The sequence below is a fragment of the Falco punctatus genome (assembly GCF_963210335.1).
Source record: "Falco punctatus genome assembly, chromosome: 1".
Lineage (NCBI taxonomy): Eukaryota > Metazoa > Chordata > Aves > Falconiformes > Falconidae > Falco > Falco punctatus.
This window is the reverse complement of record NC_137580.1, coordinates 106,144,845-106,166,207: the sequence shown is the minus strand read 5'-3', so window position 1 is coordinate 106,166,207 and position 21,363 is coordinate 106,144,845. Positions and strand designations below refer to the sequence as shown.

The window sequence follows — 21,363 nt, the reverse complement described above, 5'->3', positions numbered from 1 at the left end:
CCTTGGTGCAGGAGTAAAATCCAAGGCAGAAAAGCACAAAATGTACCTGTGAGAAAGATGACAACAAACAAACCTAGTCAGCATGTATTCCTCCTGCACTACATCAGCCAATTGTCCAGCCCCACATCACCAGAGCATAGTGAAAGGCCTTGAAAGCCTTTTGGGTGCAGTCAATCTTTAGCCTTTCTGCTGCAACAGGCAGTAACAAGCCTTACGATGACTGAGGTGTGAGCCCCTGTCAGCCATTGGGATGAGAGGAGCAATGATTCCTGCACCATCTAAGAAACAACAGCGAGTCCTTTAGACAGCACCACCAGTAACTGCTAGGATGAGTTACTTGAACACACTCACCAGGCCATCGTGCCACCCAAGTCCTAGGACCCAGTTCCTTTCTGAGCACAAGAGCCAACACAACTCGGCCATCCACAGCTGCCTGGAAACCAACATGTGCCAGCACAGGGCTCAAAACTGCTGAGGCAGCACTGACGGGAAATGGCAGCAGCCAGGCTACAGAAAAAGCCAGCAGGGTCTTTGTTCTGAGATGATTGCAGGACACAAGGAGCCAAGATCATTTCTCATCAAGTAAAAGAATTGAAGAGCACATTCCTAATTCAACTGATGTCAACAGGAATTCAGCTCCTATTCAGACATTTGAAATGGTGAAACTGCACCAGGAATTTGCTTTGCAGCCTGGGCAAAGAGCAGACGGACGTGACAGATTTAAGCCCCACGTGCAGCAATGAAGGGCATGTGAATACCATTACCTATTTGGGAAGCTTTGGCATGTCTTTGGCGAAAGCACTTTCAAAAGACAGCACTGACTGTGGCATTTGCTTACTTTTGTGCCTCTGAATAAAAACCACCAAGGGAAGAAATGCAACCACCACTGCCAGAGCCAGATTCCCAAGGGCTGTCTCATAAGGAGTTTGAGAGTTACAACCTGAAAATGAGAAGAGCAAGCTGGAAAGAACAAACCCCAGCAAAGGTGTTTCTTGAGAGACCTGTCTTGCTCTGATGAAATCATTGCAGCCAACACTGGACTCCAATCAAAGGGGAATTTTGGAAGCAGCTTTCCAACCATCTTGTGTCATAATCTGGCTCTCTTTCCTTCACCCTGACAGAGCAGAGGCTGAAGAAAATGATGAGGATTTTATAGCTCTCTGCGGTAAGCAGTTAATAACTCTCTGAGGCTATAGATCTGGGCTCCACTGCAGGGCTGGAATAATTCACAATAAAATATGAATTTTCATTTATCACTCCGACACTTAATAAATACTTCCTGGTGAAGCCCAGGAAAAAGGAAGAGGAGGAGGGAGGGGGAAATCCCATGCTTGTGGTCACCAGGTGCTTTCAGTGAACATGGCACATGGTGAAGGATGGTGAGACACCAACCAAGAAACACAGGCCTGGGACCTGTTAGAGGAATGGAGTGATGAGACCTCAGCTTAACAGGATTTTATTTTTGCTCATAGCCATCATAAAAGGCCCCTTCTGAGCTCAGGTAAGCCTCCGTGGACAACAGTGTTTTACAATACTGATAATGCTGGATGAAGGGTGAAAATACAAAAGCAAAATGGAGCGTGGCCCTTTCTTCTCTCTTGTACTGCCATCACCCCACTACCACCACATGAGGAGGGCTGGCGCATCCCACAGTCTGCATGCTGATGGCCCTGTGTGCCAGCATGTTTCTGCAGCCACTGTTGATTGCTTGGGTATGGAAAGTGCCTCATGGACATACTTTGTCGTGTCGCTGCAGAAAGGTAGGAAAACACTATCTATGTTCTTTGCGAAGGAAATAAACCTGAGGCAGAAACTTGTCCTGAGAGAACCAACAGCAATTTGCCTGCGGCATCTCTCAAAGTCCTCCAGCAGATGGGCTAGCCTTGCCAAGAACACATCTCCAGCTCCCCTGCAAGCATGAGCGACTCCCACTGATGTGCAACCCCAGATCTGGGCAGGGATCAGATCCTGGTGCCTCCAAATCACACTGAGCCCCAGAAAGAAGTGGAAGCTCACCCCCAGGGAATGGAAAATAAGCCAGCAAGTACCTCTGGCAGGAGCTGCCATTTACTCGCAGCCCCAGCTTCCTTGGAAATCACAGCTACCTCCAAGGTGAGTGGCCAAGCTTCCACACCGCCCATGTGCCACGGGGCTGCCAGCAGGTTTGCTCCCAGGGCACATGCTTGCTACATGGCAGAAACATGCATCCACTTGTAGTTTCTCTGTGCTGGATTCCCTTTGCCTTGAGCTGCCAGTGGAAACAGCACAGACACCAGTTCTTTGTAAATCAGACAGCAAGGCTCAGTTTACGATGACATGTAAGCGAGGGAGATCAGTAGGAACCAGATTTGCCTGTGGCTCCTTTATGTGGTTGCTTTGCAGATGGTCTGTCCATGGCCTCACATCTTCTTGAAGGCCTTTTTATCTGCATAGATACAATTTCTTTTTCAGTTTCAATGGAACAGCCTCTTGTCTTCCCACACCCTGAAAAGGCCTGTAGCAGCTGTTGCCATATTCACACAAAGCCTTGAAGGACCTCAAAGCCATGGAGGTCCCCGGTTTCCTTCCTTCCTCCTTAGCTGTTCTCAGAGCTATGGCATCCTGGTTTAGCTGAAGAGCTCATCCCTGCATGGGGGAGGTAAGGATATTGCTGTATTGCTCTAAACACTCTGGAAGTGTTTTAGCAACACAGGCAAACAACAAACATTATCCTGTGCACAATATCGACTCAGTTAATTGGCAAGTGAGGTGCTGGACTGGCCTCCTGCTTGGCTTAAATTGTATATGCACTGAACGCTGTCTCCACTCATCATGCTGTCAGTGGGAAAGGCTCCATACAGGGTAATCACATGCTGCTGCAAACTCAGTGCTCGGTAAAGCTGCAAATCAAAAGAAAATAGCAGACAAACAATGAGGGGAGATGGAAGGAGGGGTGGAGGGCACCAAACCAGAGAACACAAGCAAAATCGCAGCCTACAGCTGTCACTACCCCTTCTGGGAGCTCAAGGACTCCTGAGAAACTTCTTTGAGTCGGTCAGGTTCAAGTATGGCAGCTACAGGCAGACCCAGCAAAAATGAATAGGAAGGAGAGAGCTGGGGAGCTGTGTGAGAGTGTGTCTTATCTTTCAGCCCTGGTGCTAAGGGGAGAGGAGAGAGCTGGTTCTGGGGCAGAGCACAGTGGAAGAGGATGTTCTGCCACTGCCTTCTCACATGACCTTGGGAAAGTCACAGGTACTTCCTTCGCCACAGTTCCTACATGGCAAATGGGCACTGCAGTCCTTCCTGTGTCTCTCCCTGCTGCTTACTGCTCAAGGACCAGGTTTTCTAAGACAATACAGACCCCTGAGGATGCATGTGTGTGCCCAGTATTTAAAATTGTTCTAAGCAATTATGTGCCTAACTCATTTGGGTCTTGTCCCATTTCAGTGCAGCCTCAGGCATCCAAATGCCTCTCCAATTCTGGCCTTTAGACTCTTTGAGGCAGCAAATTGTCTCTTACTATAACTGTCTGTATAAATGTGTCTGTGTATGCATGCACATGCACATTGCTATCTTATGCTATGGCACAAGTAGCTGAAGTGCTACAGAGGTCTAAAACTAAAAGCTGTCTCCCAGAAGGTCTCAGGCCTGTAACCACCTTGCAGATTCTTACTGCAGGTGCAATATTGCATCTTGGCTACCAAACTGTGGCTCTGATTCTCTTCCCACTTTGCACCCAGGCCACGAGAGCTTCCCTGTTCCTGCCTCCAGCGGTCAGGTGCTGGGCAGAGCCATGCTGATGACCCTGGCAGTGGCTGACTCTTGAGAAGGGTTGCCGAGTGCTCTCAGCCAGCAGACACTTTGCAGAAGCCAGAGTCACACAGAAGCACAAGCAGACCAAGGGGAGGCCATTCAGGTTGTAACCTCTTCTGCCATGAACTGGGAGAAACAAAACCAAACCCACACACAATCCACATGCACTAGCAGTAAAGACAGTGACTGTCAGAGGGGGTTAATGAACCAGCTGCTCAATTCCCTTCCAGACAGGCATTTAATTTATAGCTGCCAGAAAATCCCCCACATTTGGGGATCACATCCTTAGTGGAAGTGGTGTCACATCAGAGAAGCACAGGGCAATCTGGCCAGTGAGGACAAGGCTGCTCTCCACAATATCAACTCCATTAAACTTCTCTCACACAGCTCCATACATGCCAGAAAGTGTAGCGAGTTCAGGGCAGTGAAAATTTACACTCTCGGCTCTGACAGCTGCCTTGGCTAGGGGTTTAGGCATGTTTACTAGGGAGGCATTTGGACAGGGGTGCTGGCCTTTCTGTTAAGCTCATGTTCAGAAAGGATGACAAAGAGGGGGGAAAAGCATGCCGGCAAGAGCAATCCTTAATGCTGGAACCAGGCCACATGGCCAGCAGGCATATTTAATGTACAGATTAGTTTTTCCCTTGAAAGCTGCAGACTTAATCTGTTAGTACAGGACTTACTCTCTGCCTTTGTGTATACTGTGTCTAACCCCACTTCCCAAGTTCATCTGGAAAGCAGACATTTCCATTAGCAGCGCTTAAAACTCGGCTCTGTCAGCACTTCCACTACAAGTATGGAGGAGTTAACTCCCCATAAAGCATCCGCTCCCAGCTGGAACACAGCATACAAGAGCGGGAGACAGATCTGCATAAGTCCCATTAGCCTTAATGTTCATTATCTCTTGGGCCCTGTAGCTGGAAAACACCTCCTGAGCTCAGTGCAGGAGCAACATCCTCACCAGATTTACTCTGCAGTCATTTGGCTGGGGATTTTACTTAAGATTTAACTCAATTGGCAGACATTGTTTTTCCTGGTGGCTTCTGTTTCAGCTCTAGGTTTCTGTAAAGCAAGTATGAGATGCATTGGCAGAGTGTGCTGGGTGTTAATTACCAGCTACAAGCACACCCTCAAATGCAATAAGATTTTTCATTCACAATCTGGAATGGAATAATGATGCAAGCAGAGCACCAGGTTGTGGAGAAGTGTGTTTTCTTCATACCTGCCATCAAATTGGGTGAAAGTTTGGGAGCCAGGTGGGGAGAGCAGAGTGGAGTCTACTTATAGTGTCAGGACAGCAGGGAGGAGTAGATTTAAGAGCACACCATAAGTCAAACTAAACACAGCTTCATGTGTGTGATCATCTGCTGCAGAATGAGGTGCACACTGGTACACTATGAAAACCTATCCAGGAAAGCAGGGGATGCTACAAATCCATGCAGATTCACCACAGATGTTCTAAGATCCTGGCTCCCCAACAGTCCTGCTGTTACTCACAGCCTTTTGTTTTGTTTTGTGCTTTTCAGTTTGATGAGGAACAAGGACATGAACTATAGCCCACAGTGCATGCATTCCTTAGATCCTGATGGATCCAGATGACTGCAGGTCAGGCTAACTTGGGAAGGCAGTACCTTCGATGAACTTCCGCATGAAGAAACAGGGGATCCATCCATTCAGGAGCAATGTGAAAGATCAGTTTGTTTCACTGCAGAGAGGGAGCTGCTTCAGTTCCAGGCAGAGAGAGGAAAGTGAGGAACCACTACAGCACTTTATCTACCAAACATTTCTCTGTCTCTCATTAAATTGGATTTTTTCAGAGTCTGCATCTCCCTCCACAGAAGTCAAGGTTGGAAACATCCTTCTGAGAAATGCTGACAGAGGCAAAGAGAAACCCAGAGATATTTCAGCATCACTGGTGGGTTTTCAAGGCTGCAGCAGAATTTCTCTCTTCTCTCCCTCCTGCCCTGATCTCTAAAGCTCTTCATGTGGTGTAGAGCCCAAGACCTTGTGAATCTTAGAGCAGAAACTAAATAGGGAGCATCGCCAGCAACAAGACTGTTATTAAAGATCCCTCATGTCCACATCTTGAAGCAGGCAGAGACACAACTCTGGGAGCTTGCCAGCACATGGGGCAGGCTTTCCTTGAGATTCCTGGCTGGATGTTGAACACCTCCTCCCTCTGCCAGTGTGATTACTGCTTGAGAGCTGAGGACAGACTTCTCTCTGCCTTGCTTTTGGGAGGTCTCTTCCCAAGGGCAGCAGGGGAGAGAGGCAGAGAGGGAGAACTGGCTATTTATGTGGGCTCACACAACCTTTGTTCAGGCTGGAGGGAATGAGCCTTCCAGAGTCTTGTTAAGCACTCAGAGCTAAGTTTGAAGACTTGGTGCTTAGAGGACATTAAGTTGGATAAAGCAAAGGACAAAGAACAGAAGCTCCAGAAGCAGTCGTGATGTGTGTCTTACAGCAGTGCTTTAGAAATAACCAGGCTGAAGTGAAGGCACTTACAGTGTGCTAGGAGCTGTACAAAAGACAAGCTCTGCTCCAAAGAGCTTGCAATCGAAACAGATGAAACAGGTCAGGGGGACAGGCAACAGAAAACCACAGAAAATCGAAAGGTCATTTAGGTGCTGCAAAGTGTATCACAAGCCTCTGAATGGCCCACCCCCGCCATGCACAAAGAATGACTCAAACCCAAGCAGGATTTAAGCCAGACCATTACCAGAAAGAGAAACCTCAAGTTTAGGCATGTTTACGTACATTAACTTAAGTAAACTTAGTTAAGAAGAAACATCAATTGCTGTTGACTCATTAGATGACCCTGAAACACAGGTGATAGAAGATGCATGGTATCATTTTTTAAGAAGAAATAAACTCAGTCCCTGCCCTCAGCATCTGTTTCTGTGCTAGATTTTTCTCCCTGCAGGTCCAGGTCTCCTGAACTTTGCTGGAGATGCTGCCTATTTTTAACCTGCCTTGGCACTTATGTTATCATTCATGTCAGAATGAGGCCAGGCATTAAATATATCTTTCCACCAAAACTTCCCAGATTTTGTTAATTTAGGCATTCTAGTGTTATGCCTACCACACTTAGGGGAGCACTTGAGAACGAATGTCTCATTCCTGCACTGAGACCAGGCTCCTGCCTCCAAAGCAAGGGTAAGTTTCTTGCATGCACATGTACCCAGCATGTGCTGTTAGGAGGGAGGCTCCTTATCCTGAGAAGTACTGTTTCTGTCACCTGCACAAGTCTCACTCCAGAACTGTGTTTCACAGGCCTCAATATTTATATGTCATCAATTTGTCAGATGTCCCATAACATCTGCTACAGGTAGTAAATCAATACATGGCATTAGCACAGCCTAGTACCACATCTTTTCCTATTAAAACCTCTCTAGGTTTCAAGGCTAAGAAGTACTGAAAGCTTCCAAGGAAATTCCAGGGGTCTTGTATAATACTTACCAGCCTGACAGACTGATTGCCCTATAATTCAAACACAATTGCAATCTATACTGGAAGCGATTATATGCAGATGACTGGGGTGACTCTCATTTCCTCTACGACTTCTTCTGAGCCTTTTTTTCCAGTATCAATTCCATTGAAAAAAAAGTCTTGGCAATTATTAACACACAAAACCACGTTTTATTAAAGCTTATTTTAGGAACCGCATGTTAAATCCACATACAGATACAAAGGCTCATGAGGAATCGCTCCTCCTGTTTAAGGTCTCAATACAAAAGCCTTCCTGCATTGCCTTCTGGGAATCATGCCAGCCAAGAGTCTGAGAAATGGTGTAGTAATAAAAATGTAACACGATGTATCGTAAATTATACACAGGACAGGACTGATGAGGGAGGTGGTGAGTGTATTTGTCTTTCACCCCTTGCAATGAGCTCAAATGCTGCCTAAGGTCTCCTGCCTCCAAGAGCTTGGGAGGAGACTTCTTAGCCTGCTTTGTACCTGTGAGATTTCTCTAAAGAGGTGTAGGCTGACTCTTCCCCACACCAGAGAAGCAACACTAACAGGGAGCAGCTCTTTGCTCACTGTGGCTGGAAACTCACACCATAGTGAACAAAGCACGCCAAGCACCAGCCAGCCTGAAGCTGCACATGACACAGAGCCCTGCTCACCTCCTCCTGTGCCATCTCCTGGCTGGCGACCTGCAACAGCTCAGGAGGGGACACACGTCTCGTCCCATCAGCTCTGCGACAGGAGAGACATACCCTGCAGCAGATGGACTGGATGAATACCCCAATGTACTGCGCGCATGAGGCAGCCCTCTGTGCCTGCCTTCCACACGAGTGTGACCCTGGGAGGAGGATGCCAGGACCCCCACCATGCATGCACACACACACATATACACATCCACCCCTGCCTATCTGTGAATTGCTCAGCAACGAGATAACACAGCTGTACACAGAAAGGAAGCAACTAGAAATGCCTAGCAAAAAGGATTTGTCTCTAAATTATTATTTACAAAATATGTCAATTGCTTGCAGCTTAATTTCATTCCTTCATTTGTTTTGCAGGAAAGATAAGGCTCTAGCATAGTCAGCAATCCTGTAATGGGGACATTTGCCTACTCCCTCACAGGTAGGAGAAAAACTAAGGAGGGATTTAAGACTCTCCTCCACGCCACAACTTCTCTTCCCCAGACTCTCCACGCCACAACTTCTCTTCCCCAGACTCTCACAGGCTATCTGTCTCTCATTTTTACAAAAACTGATAAAATAGCATAGTTACAGCCATAGGGATATCAGGAATCCTAAAAATCTCAGCTGTTTTGTGGGAGAGAAAAGAGAATTTCCCTCCTCCAGCCCTCAAGACTGCCCCACAGCCCAACTCTGTGTATGAAACATCCCTTCTCCCTTGCCTGCTGACTCCAGGGGCAGCTGAGGAGACCTGTCCCATATGTGAGACTATGGCCTCCTGTGTTGTACATCTTCCATAGAATAATATTGCCACAATTCTTGGCATTCCACTGCTGTGGGGATGCTGGGAAGCAGTTTATTGCAAGTACTATCCACATGTGCCTTGGGGCCACAGTTGGCAGATACTAGCCAGGAGAAACCCAAATGAACTCGGCAGGAAGGAGCCTAAAGATTCTGGTGCCTGGGAATTTGCAATGGGACATAAGCAGCATATTGCATCTTGACTGCTGAGGCTGGAAATAGTTCATTTTAGTGACTTGAGGACAGGAAGACATCATAATTTTGCAAAGTTCTGCCTAGTGCTGAGGGAGTACTAGATCTCACTGCATGGTCTGACAGAGGGATATGAAGGGCTTATCATAACTGAGCAAGCAGAAAGTAAAAACACAGCATATTATTTGGAAAAAGAGCAAGCACATTGAAAGACAGGTCTTTGTGGCTACTATTTCTATCCCAAATGTGGGAAAATTCTTTTTCTTTCAGAAATGCCAAACCATTTTATCACACCAGTTCCTAAGAGCAGTTCAGCACTTGGCTTCAAGTCTGCCAGTTTTACTGAACGGCCTAAGGAAAGTTACACAGAGCAAAATGTTCTTTCAATTTTAAATTTTAACTCAAATGAAAGGTTTTTGGTTTGCACCCCAAACAAAAAGCTTTACTCTGCTTAGCTCCAACAAGAGCATGCTCCTTGTTTTCTTGTCTGACTCCTAAAGTACCTCCTAACCCCACCGCAAAAACAAAAGCAAAGTTGGAGAACAGGCTTTGGTGGAAACTTGGCTTATTGGCCTCCACTGCAAGTCATGCATGCAACAAGGAAAATGAGCTGAGCTCTCAAGCCAGATGGATAACAAACAGCATCACTGATCTCAGCGATGACTGAAATTTCACTGCCTCCCTGTTTGTAATTCCTTCTCCTGGAGCCATCCCCTCTGTTTCATGGTCCTCCACCCGCTGCACTTGTTGAGCCAGCCACAAGCCTAACACTGGAGGTCCTGCACCCTTAGGGAACAGTGACACTGACCTCACGCTGGAGTGTGCTAATTGAACCAACACACACAAGCAGCTTTCAGGATATTGGGATTTAATTTATTTGCTCTTTTTATAATCATGACCTCGGTTTATTCACTTGAGAAGCACAGAAAGACAAAGCTGTAACACAAGCTATTTGAGGAACTGGTCACATCCTGACTTGTTACTTTGCCCTTCTTTGGCTTTAATGCACTGCAGCACTGCTCTTTTGTGTCCCTCTTAAAATGGTTGTACTGAATCTCTATTAAAAAGCAGCAGCTTTAAATGCAGCGTTAGGAGAAAAGCTGACTCCCTGCAGCAGGCAGGGACTGCAGACTGGCTCACCTGTGCCTGCAAAACCAGAGCCTGCTCTTCCGTGTGGACAAAAATCCCCACAGCCCCGCTCTGGCATGCAGAAAGAGCTTCCTGAATGCAACAGCTAATAGGCTGCGCCTGTGGGACTGAGTAGAAGACAGTCTTGGATGAACCATCACCCAGAAGTCAAAGGAGATGGAGGTGGGAAGCAGATCAGATCATCATGGGTCAAATGCAGCATATAACAAGAAGTAAAGGAAGGAAGACAACTCCAGCACGTCTCACCTCCCACCACAGAACTTGGGAAAGGCTGTTCCTCTGGCCCTCCATTTCTCTTCTTGTTAAAGGAAAGGGAATAGTAATCCTCCTGCCTTACAAGGATGTTATGGGAAATCTATCCTGCACCATGTTAGTGGAACTGGTTTCAGTCCATGTTTTTAGATTCCCCCTGTACAGAGGGTGTTCTGCCCTGCAAAAGTCGGTGTATAGTGGTATTAATGTTGCATAACTTCCCATGAAAAGGGTGGGGTTTTGCTCTAGGCTCCTTTTAATTCATTAGATGGATCAACAGGAGCTGAATTTAGAGCTCTGCATCATTCTCTGAGGAAATCTTTCTCCTTCTAGCCTGGGATCTCATACACCTATGGTAAGTGGTACAAACACCCCTTCCCTCTATGTGCCACGCATCTGCAGCCCTGTTTCAGATGGAAGGAGAATGCCATGTAGAAATGCAGAGCTATTTTGCAGACCCACGCTGCATGGCAGATTGGATGGGTTTCACCAGCTCCCACTCAGGAGCACAAAAGCATGATTTTTTTCTAAGACAAAAGCTATGAAAGCAGACACACCATCCAGCAGCAAACAGGAATCAGCCTTGCCAGTTTGGATTGAGATTTTTCTTTACAAGCCCCGCAGGGGTCTGGCAATTACAATTAAAGGCAAGTCCCCTTAAAATGGGTAAAGCTTCGGCCACTGTCCAGCTATGCCAGCACCGCAGGCAGCACAGAGGCCCTGCATGCTCACAGGGCCAGTGCCACCCTCGAGCCCACCCCAGTCCTGCCCCCCTCGCTGCAGGCAGGAATCTGCTCGCTGCTGCAGTCTCCGAGGGGGACAACTGCAGCTGCTCAACAAGGCAGAGCCACACCACATCCGAGCTCAGGACAGACGTGAGGAAAGAAACTGTCTCCTGCTGCAGCGGCAGTAAAAGTCCTTCGCAATTGTTAAAGCCAGACGGAAACTAATTTTTCTCTTTTTTTACAGCCTCTCATCCTCTCCCCTCCTTCCTTGGCTGGTACAAGACTGTACAAGACTGAGAAAAGCCAAATGCAATTAAGTGTTTCAATCCTAAATGAATGGCTCGGTTTGTAAACAATAGCGACAAAAAAATTGCAGCTCTCAGCAAAAGCAGCCCAGCTTTCTTTGCAAAATACCACAGGTCTCCAGCAAGAAATTGCTCCTGCCGACATCATTCTGAGCCCTCCTGGGGCGCTCCCTTGCCCCTCCAACCCCTCTTTGCCCCAGATTTAGAGCCTGTCAAAGCTAATATGAAGAAGTGGATGCAGGCAGTGAGACATTCTGGCCTGGAAGCCGTTCTTCTGAAAAAGCACTGCAAACCTGCTCCTTTAGATAAATAAATAGCACATCCCCTGTGAGACATCATCTGCAAAGCACTATCGTACCATGCCTCCACTGTCATAATTCCCCATGTCCTTATTGCCCGACAGCCTCCATAAAGAGCCGGCAGGTTTATGTGCCACTTAAAACCAACCTATTACTAGCAGCAAACTTCCTTCAACAAGTTTCTGTGTGCTCTGACTCAAAAGCAAAAGAATTGTGTCCTAGTGTGACTAGCTAGAACTATCCACACACCCTGCCAGTAGTCCCACAGACAGGGGGATTACTGGTCCCAGAATAGGGTCTAATCCTCCACTGCTGTCTCTTGGACAGCCACACTGAACCAAGTACAATTACACCAGAAGAAGATCGAACCCAGCATGCACAATTTATAAACTGCAAGACATGAATAATGCTTCCCTATAGGCTATGCATGAAGGAAAGCAGGTTTTCTGTAGACAGAAAGAGACATTGATATCAATGCAGTAAATGGGTGTTGCATCACTCCACAATCTGATTCAGGGGGCATGCTGAGAGGCTGCTGTGCCTGAGGGACACGAAGAATGCCAGTGCGGTTGGCAGCCCTATAGATAAAGGTTTAGACCTTCATTTGGGATTAAAATGGAGGAGCTGCACTAATTTGCATGTTGCTTTATGCTAGCTTGCAAACACAAGCAGGCCCTGCAATGTGCAGTGATCTCTGAACAGTAAGGGGAAAAGGTACATAAAATCTTCCAAGCCCTTCCAGCTCCCCATACATAGGTCTGTGGTTAAACACAGTAATTCTTGTTTTAAGATATGGAGAAGTGTTTTTTTCCTGTCAAACAAGATTAAAACACAGAACACAGGGGCAAGTCAATTGCCCCAAACTGTCCCATCTGCTTCATGATCATATTTTATGTGACAAAGTCTAGAGTATTTGTTTTATTTTCAAAGAGCATATGGTTTGATTTTTATAAGCTCAGCCACTCACCACCAAGGCCAGCCTTCCAGAAAAGCTTGATACACAGCAGTTCCTCCAGTGACACATGGGACTTTTTGAAAGAGCTCATCACCCAAGCTGGGCATTTGAAGTCCCTGGAAAAGCTGCCCTTGTTTGGAAGAGCTGAACAGCAGAAAACCAAGCTGCCTGGTGCAGAACTGAAATCCATCTACCCAAAAAAGCAAGGAAGACTTCAAACCAGAGGAAAAAAAATAAAAGAAAGCAGAAATATAGCAAAACCGAAAGGGGAAAAAAAGAAAGACAGGAAAGGGTTGAATAAATTTCCCCTTTGGTTTTAGACTAGTAGCGCCATAAATGCTACTGAATAAATCACAAACAGACCACAGAGCTGAAATAATACAGGGGAAAACCTGACTTCCCATTCATCACACTTCCCCTGACACATAATAAATGCTTCTCATTCAGCCAAAATGAATTAGCATAGTCAACACAGCATGCTTACATACTGATGCCCACAGATTACCCATCCTTTGCTCTCCGAAGCCTCCTTTCCTGCCATCTCCCGCCCTGTGCCCCCTGCTTCCAGGGAAACCAAAACAGCCCCAGCTAGGCTGAGAGGTCCTTGTTGCCACCAATCCCCAGGACACCAGGGTCTCTCTGCCATCATCTGGGGCACCTATAAGCCACAGTGAGTATGAATTATAAAGCCTGGTATGAAAATATAGGCCATGAGAGACGCTAACCACCATTTCCTTCCTGAGGAAGGGAGCTGGCAAGTGAGCAGCAGAATTGGAAATGGCATTTCTGAGTCCCACTACACTGTTTCAGAGCCCAGACAGTGATGCCTCACTGGCATCCTACTTTGCAAGATCCAAGATACAAGGAGGAGACACCCGCTTGGTACCACAATACACAGGTCCAAGGGAGACCAGAGAGCGAATGCACAGTCACCCTCACACAACTCATAGGGAGTCCTTCACGCTGACCACAGACAAACTGCAGTCCTGATGCCAGCCTAGAAGGACATTCAAGACCTTGGGCCATCACACGAGAGTTATGGGAAGTCAGGTTTATGCTAGCAAACCCAAGCCAGCACCTGCCACAAATGTTATCATAGAAACACTGCTTTTCTGTGACAGAGTACTCCAGCCAACATGGACCCAACTGTGGCAACAGGACAGATACTTGTGGCCAACACTGAGGCCAAAACATGACATTCCAAGACCACCCTTACACAGGCACTGTGGGTGAGGATGTGATGGGAAGCATTCCCTCCAGTCCCTGCATGGCTGGAGCCAAATGAGAGAGCCCATGCTGGGAAATGAGCCCAGCCCACAGCAAACTGCATGTTGCAGGGGAAGGCAGTGGGCATCCGAGAGCTGAAGAGCTGTTTTAAAGCCAACTGGAAACAATCTTTACTGATGCTCTGAAAGTTTGAAACCACCGTTGGTGGATTAAAACCATTTTGGGGAGAAATATCATGCCAGGTCTGAGTGATTGCCCAGATTAAGGCTGGAATGATGTGTAAATGGGTGATAAATATTAAGAGACAGAGATGAGAGACATATAATGGAATGGCTGACAAAACCTTAGTTAGAGCCTTGTATATACTCTAAGAAAATATATTTAGCCAATAGCAGCACTGGGGGGTTGAGGCTTTCCACAATGTGCTTAAGTTAAAATAAGCATTTATTTTAAGCACAAACAAGTCATTCAACTAGTTAGTTTAAAGTTGAGGTAGGTGAAGAGCTTACATTAAATAATCTACTATGTGTATTTACTGAAGCTTCTTTTTAGGCTGGATTTCCTAAGAAAAAAAAAAGGCCTATTACTGCTCTGCATTAGCCAGCTTCTCCTAATAACTCTTGAAGCTCCTGGTCGATTTCTCTGAGATTCACCACTGGAATAAAGGGCTTGGAAATGCTACAGTTCTCCAGGTGTGGTGGAAATGGGTTGCTGATGATCCCCAGTCCTGAAACAGCTGCCAGAAGACCCCAATCAGATGCTTTCAGGTTTCTCAAACTCATCTTTGCTTGTTTACAACTCTCCTGACTCCTAACCCAAATAACTGCTCCCTCAGATATTCCAGTACAGATCCTAGATGAATTCTGGTCAAGACATCATTTTCATGATAGTTTCTCATGACTCCTTTTCCCTCTTATTCCCCTAGCTATTTAAAGGTAGGAACTCAGAGTGATCCCTGACTCAAATACTTCCTCCCAACAACCATTGCTGTTAATTACCTGTACTGCCAGCTCTCCCCATCACATTTGTGGGAAAAGGGAGGGAGCTCTGCATGTAACCGCTCCCTGCTCTGAATCACGGGTTCAAACTTGGCTCTCTGAAAGCTGACAGGAGTTTCAGACAGCTCATGTAACAACTTCAGCAGCTCCTCACCCACCTCTGCCTCCAAAATAGCCTGCAGAGCAGCTCACATCCCCTCAGTGGATGTGGGATCACCCTCAGACAGCCATCAGCACACTGGGCTCCACTCTCTCTGGGCAGACAAATTACCCTGAATAATTTATTGCCCTGGATGAATCTTGCTCTCCGGCAGGATGAGTAAGGGCCTCAGTGTGTAAGTGCCCACTCCTGCAGCGTCGATCACAGGCAGCAGCAGGCAGGACTGGGACGGGCTTGAGAGACATCTTGTCCATTCCACTTGCTCCAAGGCAGGAGTCTAACACCTCACACATTTGTCAGAGCTGTCTAATCTGTTCTTAAATACTTCTGTTGACGGAGCTGCCACATTGCCCTTACATGCCCTCTTCCTGTCGTTCATATTGTCACCCGCTCTAGAGTCCTGTAAGACTAACGGTGTTTTTCCTGGGGAATGAGTCGATCCATGATGAGGTATTCAGTCCTCTGGTGTGTCAGGAAAGGTCACACTCAATTTATCTGCAAATCCTGCACCGTGATCTCCCCCAGGCTATGAGCTCTCACAGTCCAACCGTGTCCACCATAAGACATCACAGACTGGGCCCCAAATACTCACTTTTGTTTCTCTCCAGATTTTCAAGGCTTTTATAGAGAGGCCAGGAGAGACCATTATGTTCCGGTTTAGACCATTAAAGCAGCAGAGGTAGGGAATTCCCTTCCCTCCGCCTTCCAAAGGCACTGCACCCAGCCCCTCAATGCAACAGGTTTTGCACCCAGCCCCTCAATGCAACAGGTTTTCCAAGAGGTTCATGCATTATTAGCAGACCCATCTTTTCACCAACACCAACTGTCTGCAAGCCAAAAAGGTTAAGAGCCGGGGTTCCCAGTGACAGACCCAGCTTTCAACACAAGCACAGAGCCTGAGGAGACAGCTAGTCTGCTCAGCCACACTCCAGTGTTCAGCAGACCCAGTGTCAGCCCAGGCAGTTACAGAGTGTGGAGAGCTTGGAGATTGATTGTGTTGTCGCCTTTGCCTACCGCTCCTTAGTTGCCAACCAGCAGAACGGATGTCCTGCTTTGCATAATGCTTGTACTGCAAATATTATTAACGTCATATATCACTGGGGAATGCACACAGCTCCCGTTCACAGGGAGCACCAGGGCCAGCCCTATTCAATCTACTTCTATAAACAGAAACAAGGACCATTTAATAAGCAGGAGGCAGCTGGTGTCTGTATAGGTTAGGGTTTTGTGTTGAATTTTTTTCCCCTTTACAAAAAATAAATACGCTCGGGAAATTTTCTGCTATGGATTTCCATCTTGTCTACCTCTCATAAACTAAGCAGAGTCAAGCATTGGTCAGTACTTGGATGGGAGGTCTCAAGGGAAAACAAAATCCACAGTAGAGGAGGAAGAGAAATACTTGTGACTTGGCTTTTTAAGAACTAATGTTTTCTTTCTGAGCCAGTCCTCAATCCCCATTGCAGGCAGGGTTAAAAGGGCAATCACAGGTGTAGAAGGTTCCTGCTCCCCATGGAATGTGAAGCAGGGTGGGCTGGCATCTTCAAAGGAACCAAAGGGAGTTAGGAACGAGAATTAAATGACAGTCCAGCATTTCAGCTCCTTTAAGAAAATACCATCCTTGATCATAAAATCTCCTACGTGTCTCACTCCAACCACAGGTATTAACCAAGTGGTAGCTGTTTAATGCTCCACGTAAAAGATGTTCTAGCCTGCTTCTTCCCCTAAATTTAGGCAGCAATTTTGTTTGAATCCAGTAAGTTTGCTCCCCCTACTGAACTGTCCCACATGCTTAATGTATGTTTTCCAACAGTTCCCCACATACTGTTGCTGCACTGCCTGAATTTCCCTAGTGAGTAAAATGATTTCTATGGTCAGTAGCCTGTAAAGCACTTCGAAATCTTTCAGATGAAAGGCCCTCATCGAAAAGTGTATAATAAGATTTCATTATTGTATCATTTATTCTCATTATCGCTAATAGCAGTGGTTGCATAAAATGTTCTTTCTGTGATCAGAACTGACTATCTAGCAAACACCACAGCCCACAGAAGCTAAGGACAAAGAAGGCATCAGGGAACAGGTGTCCAGAGTTCACTCGGCTGTTCTCTGCTCCGCATACATCCTCTCTGCTTCTTTGAAGATTTTAATTAGAAGCCTATGGAACGGTGTTCCAGGACCTGGAAAAGATCCAGAGGTATAAAGGAGAACAGTCAAACTGGGACCCTCCACTCGTCACGGGCATAAGGCTTTTTAGAACTAAAATGCAGAAAGCACTCACAAAGGAAGCTGGAGACGAGGCAGTACAGAGCTCTGGGGACACACAGCACGTCCAGCAAGGAAAAGGGGATGGTTTGGATTTGTCAGGCTCTGTTTTCAGCAGGCAGGTCACCCATGAGCAAACAGGCTTGCTATCATCTAGGGTTCAAGGTGTGCTGTGGAGCAGAGGCAGCTTTTCAGTGAGAAACTGAGGGTGTGGGGAAAAGAGGATTCTGAATTTAGCAGCAGTAAAATAGGGCAGAAAGAAAACTGGGCAAGAAAGCATGGAGAGGGAATGCAAAAAGAAAAGAAGGGGGAAAGGGAATGAAAAGCACTGCTAACTCAGGCTGACCAAGGAAGCAGTGTTTGCAGCTGTAGAAATAATTGCCCTAAATAAATATATGAACTATGGATAGGATTTATAAGCAAGAGAGATACAAGAAACAGCTGGCTGAATGGTGTTTGAATGGGTAATGGAAAGTATTTACAATGTTGGCAAAGCAACTTGACAGGCAAGAGAAGCCTAGTCATCATTTAGGGCAAGAAATAAAAGAGGTGACAGCTGTAAGATCTCTCACCACCTAGAGAGATTGAGAATGAGGGATTTCTGCATCATTCCTGCTCTTCCTCTGTGTGCCCCAGATGCTGTAACTTCAGTGACCTGTATTCCATTCAGATGCTCATAGCCTTACACATGCCAAACACTGCAGTGACAAAGAAGAGAGCTTCATCCAGGGGCTGGAGAAAACAGATGGGCATTTTGGACCTCTGTCATTCCAGGGCCATGAAGACCAGGAAAACGCAATTAGAGCTGGATTTGATGCTGGAGCCTGGGGACCCTTTAGGCAGTGGCAGTGTTTGGCAATTGTCCAGAATGAATGGAGAAGCCAGTTTTCAGACTGAAGGGGAAGACAGATATGGAACAGTTGAGATTTTACTTCAGATCCAAGGGCACAGGTAAGATACAGAGATGAGAGTGGTCCTGTGGTACCCTGTATTTAGTGAGAACAACAGGAAAACTAGTATCCAGTTTCATGAGTTCCTGAAAATTCGTTTTTCATGGACATTAAGTGATAGCAAAAAGTATCAGTTGTGTTGTATTCCAGGTCATGGCTTGCCTCCAAATGAAAGAGGGAACCATGAAGTTTAGGCTTGGGTGATGCAGGAATTTCTTGTCAATTCCTCTTCACCAGAATCACTCAGAGATGACCAAACAAAAAGCACAATATATGTGGCATCCCCACTGTTAGTCCAGATGAGATCTGGTCTTTAGGGACTCAGAGAAAGGGGAGGATGCTCTGCCTAGCTATGAGCTGACAGGTATCCTCCTCCCAAGGTGACAGATCCAACCACCCCAATGGAAATTAAAAAAAATACTCTCAAGATCTTGTCAGAGCTGCTCATCAGAACTGCTCTTATTAACAAGCATTACTGAACAGCAGCTACTTTGTCCCTTTGATCATGGCTGGTCCTCGAGTCATGGATGAATTAAATATTTAATAGCCTGTGTGACAGCTCAGGACAGCTGCTGTGTCAAAATGGTTCTGGAAGCCCCCTGTGTACCTCAGAGCAATTCAACAGACACAGGAATGCAGCAATGGTGGGAGTCAGCAGCATCCTTGGCTGGCCTCCAGAGAAGAACTGGAACCACAGGCTCTGCGGTTGGACAAACCATGACCTGGGAGTCAAAAGGATGGATCTGAGCAGAATGGGAGGATTTTAACACCAGGATTTATGCTTTTCCAGAACGTACAATCTTTTCTGTGCTGACACAATGCTGACAGAGGAGGTCCTTGCAAGACTTACCCAGGATTTATTCCATCATGTATGTCTACATGTCTACATACAGTCCTGGACCATGAGAGCTCAGGGCCCTGAGAAAAAATTCAGAGGCTGCAAGTCACACAGAAGAGCTAGCATGGTGGCTAATTCACATGAACTCACATGAAGAAATGTTGCATTGCATGAGCAAGAAAATACACTCTGCTTTGTACATGAAAGTAATAGTCTTGCTTATACACTGCATCCTAACTCTACATATGCACTCTGTAGGCTGGATATGTCGTGTTGAACCTTAGACATTGAACCTTGGGGTGCTCAACATTGGAGAAGTCCAAGGAAAGGACTAGCGCAGGTGGAGCTGGGGAGGATTTGTGAATATGATGATCTCCTGAAATCCCTTTGGTACCCTGCTGTTCGACAGCTCTGTGCTTCTGAATATGGTCTTCTGGCTCCCCCTCAAAAATTGAACAAACGACAGTGACTTTGGTTACAAAATAGTAGCACTTTAATTGCAACAAGGGCCCCTGCTAATTTAGCAGAAACCCTTTTAGCTCAGATAACTGCTCTGCTAATGAAATCAGAGCCATCACTACTTCTGGCTCCCCATGGCAAAACCTCTGTCCTTTCCAGGGAGTGAATCTCACCATAGCTTCAGACAGAAGTTTTAATGGGCTTTAGCAGCCTTTGAAAGAAAGTGCTTGAAGGACAAAATAAATCATCTCTCTTACTGTGCTGTCATAAAATCCCCCTTCCCCTTAATATTCTTCCTGCATCACCTTCTAGTTCTGCCTCCTCCTCTCTTGTAAAGCTTAGACTTAACCTGAAAAGCAGATCTAGCCCAAGGGGAATAAAATGACCCCCCAAATTTTCCATTCCTCAGGTCCAGGATTTGGGAGAGCAGAACAGCACTACAACCCTAATCAACAAAGTCATCTTTCCTAATGCAAAGGGGAAATTGCCATGACAGCTCTCCACAGGGAACATTTAGGGAAACCAGCTCCCTCTCCTCCTAATGCTGCCAGCTGCTTTGGTGGGATACTCTGTGGGTTATTTTGAATTGGCTTTGGCAAAGGTTTCAGTTTTCTATGACTGGGGGAATTGCCAGCCAGCACAAGGGCAGCATAAAGAGCTGTATAACACTGCTCTGCAGAGGTCACCTCCAGGACAAGTCCTTGGAAAGATCTAGCTGGGACAGTTCCTAGACCTCAGGTATTGCAAGGCATAGGAAAATCTGTGGATAACCGTTGTGGTTCATGACAGACTGTAAGAAAGGCAAGAATAAGGCAGCAAAGACACCTCTGCATCCCAGCTTTCCTTCCAGCACCAACAACAGAGTTAAACTGGATCCCAAGTGTTGGCTCGTATTTCCAAACACTTTCTAAGCATTGCTAAGAACAAGTGCTTAAGGGCTTGGCTGTATTTATGCTTTTGCTTGTCTTTAATAAAAGCTGCATTTATAATGCATGATTAATTATTTTGCACAAGTCTCCCTTTTATGGGAACCTGTGAAATGTAAGTGATTTTTAATACCACCTCACAGACATTGCTCCTTCTTCCCACCCCCATTACCATTAATCCATGTTGTAGAAAGATGTAACATTTGTCACTGGTTTATTATGAAGTGCAATGTTGCGAGTTATTTATGAGTTTGCTATTTATTGAAGTATTTGCGGGTAGTTTTAGCACTTCAACTCTAGGGTGAGAATCAGCCACGTTTCACCCAATGCCTGGCAGAACTTCCTGCTGTTTAACCACTTCATTCCCACTCTCTGGCTGTGCCTTACAGCATGTCACCCAGGGATGTGTTTTAGGGCAGCCTCTCAGCCTTGTCATTTCCAAGGGACTGACAAGTAAGCTCAATCAGATCTTCTTCTCGTTAGATGGGAGGTGATGTGTGGAAAGGACCCAGAAGCAATGGGCAGAAAGCAGCAAGGAATTGAGACATTACTGAATTCTGAGCACTGGAAAGATGGCACTCTGGGGGTCCCACAGCATAGGAGTGAAGAAACTGGCCAGACCACAGTTCAAGCTGGTCCACTATTCAATGCCTAATAACAGATACCCAACAAATAGCATTAGAACAGGACAAACACATACCAGTCCTTCTCCAAAGTATTTCTCCTGCTCCTAGTGACCTGCCACACAGGAACTTTCCTGGTGAGATCTTTATTGCTTGACTGTGTCCAATCTCTCCTCAAATCTGCATAGGCTTATTTGCATCCCAACATCCTGATGGCAAGAGGACCCAGCTTAAATTACTTATTGCCTAACAAGTATTTCCTTTTGCTTCATTTGAACCTGCCATCACCTCTCTTCAGTTGATGC

At 46.2% G+C, this 21,363-nt stretch overlaps 1 protein-coding gene across 7 annotated transcripts in view; it reads right to left on the bottom strand.

The window, feature by feature from the left end:
• LOC308054870 (uncharacterized protein) overlaps window positions 1-21,363 on the bottom strand; it is a 294,524-nt gene that overhangs the window by 197,585 nt on the left and 75,576 nt on the right. Inside the window, exons 1-2 of one of the 7 annotated variants that reach the window (XR_013924269.1) lie at window positions 12,631-15,745; window positions 2-2,879 (exon numbers count right to left, since the gene is read on the bottom strand). The exons of 3 other annotated variants lie outside the window; for them this stretch is intronic. Coding sequence is in view for 1 of the 4 variants with exons in the window: in XM_080368269.1 (XP_080224395.1) it covers window positions 12,631-12,687 (57 nt within the window). In the remaining 3 variants the exon portion in view is untranslated. Of the gene's footprint in view, window position 1; window positions 2,880-12,630; window positions 15,746-21,363 lie in introns of those variants that run through there. 3 more of the 7 variants (XR_013924270.1, XR_013924271.1, XM_080368269.1) reach the window with 3 other exon arrangements.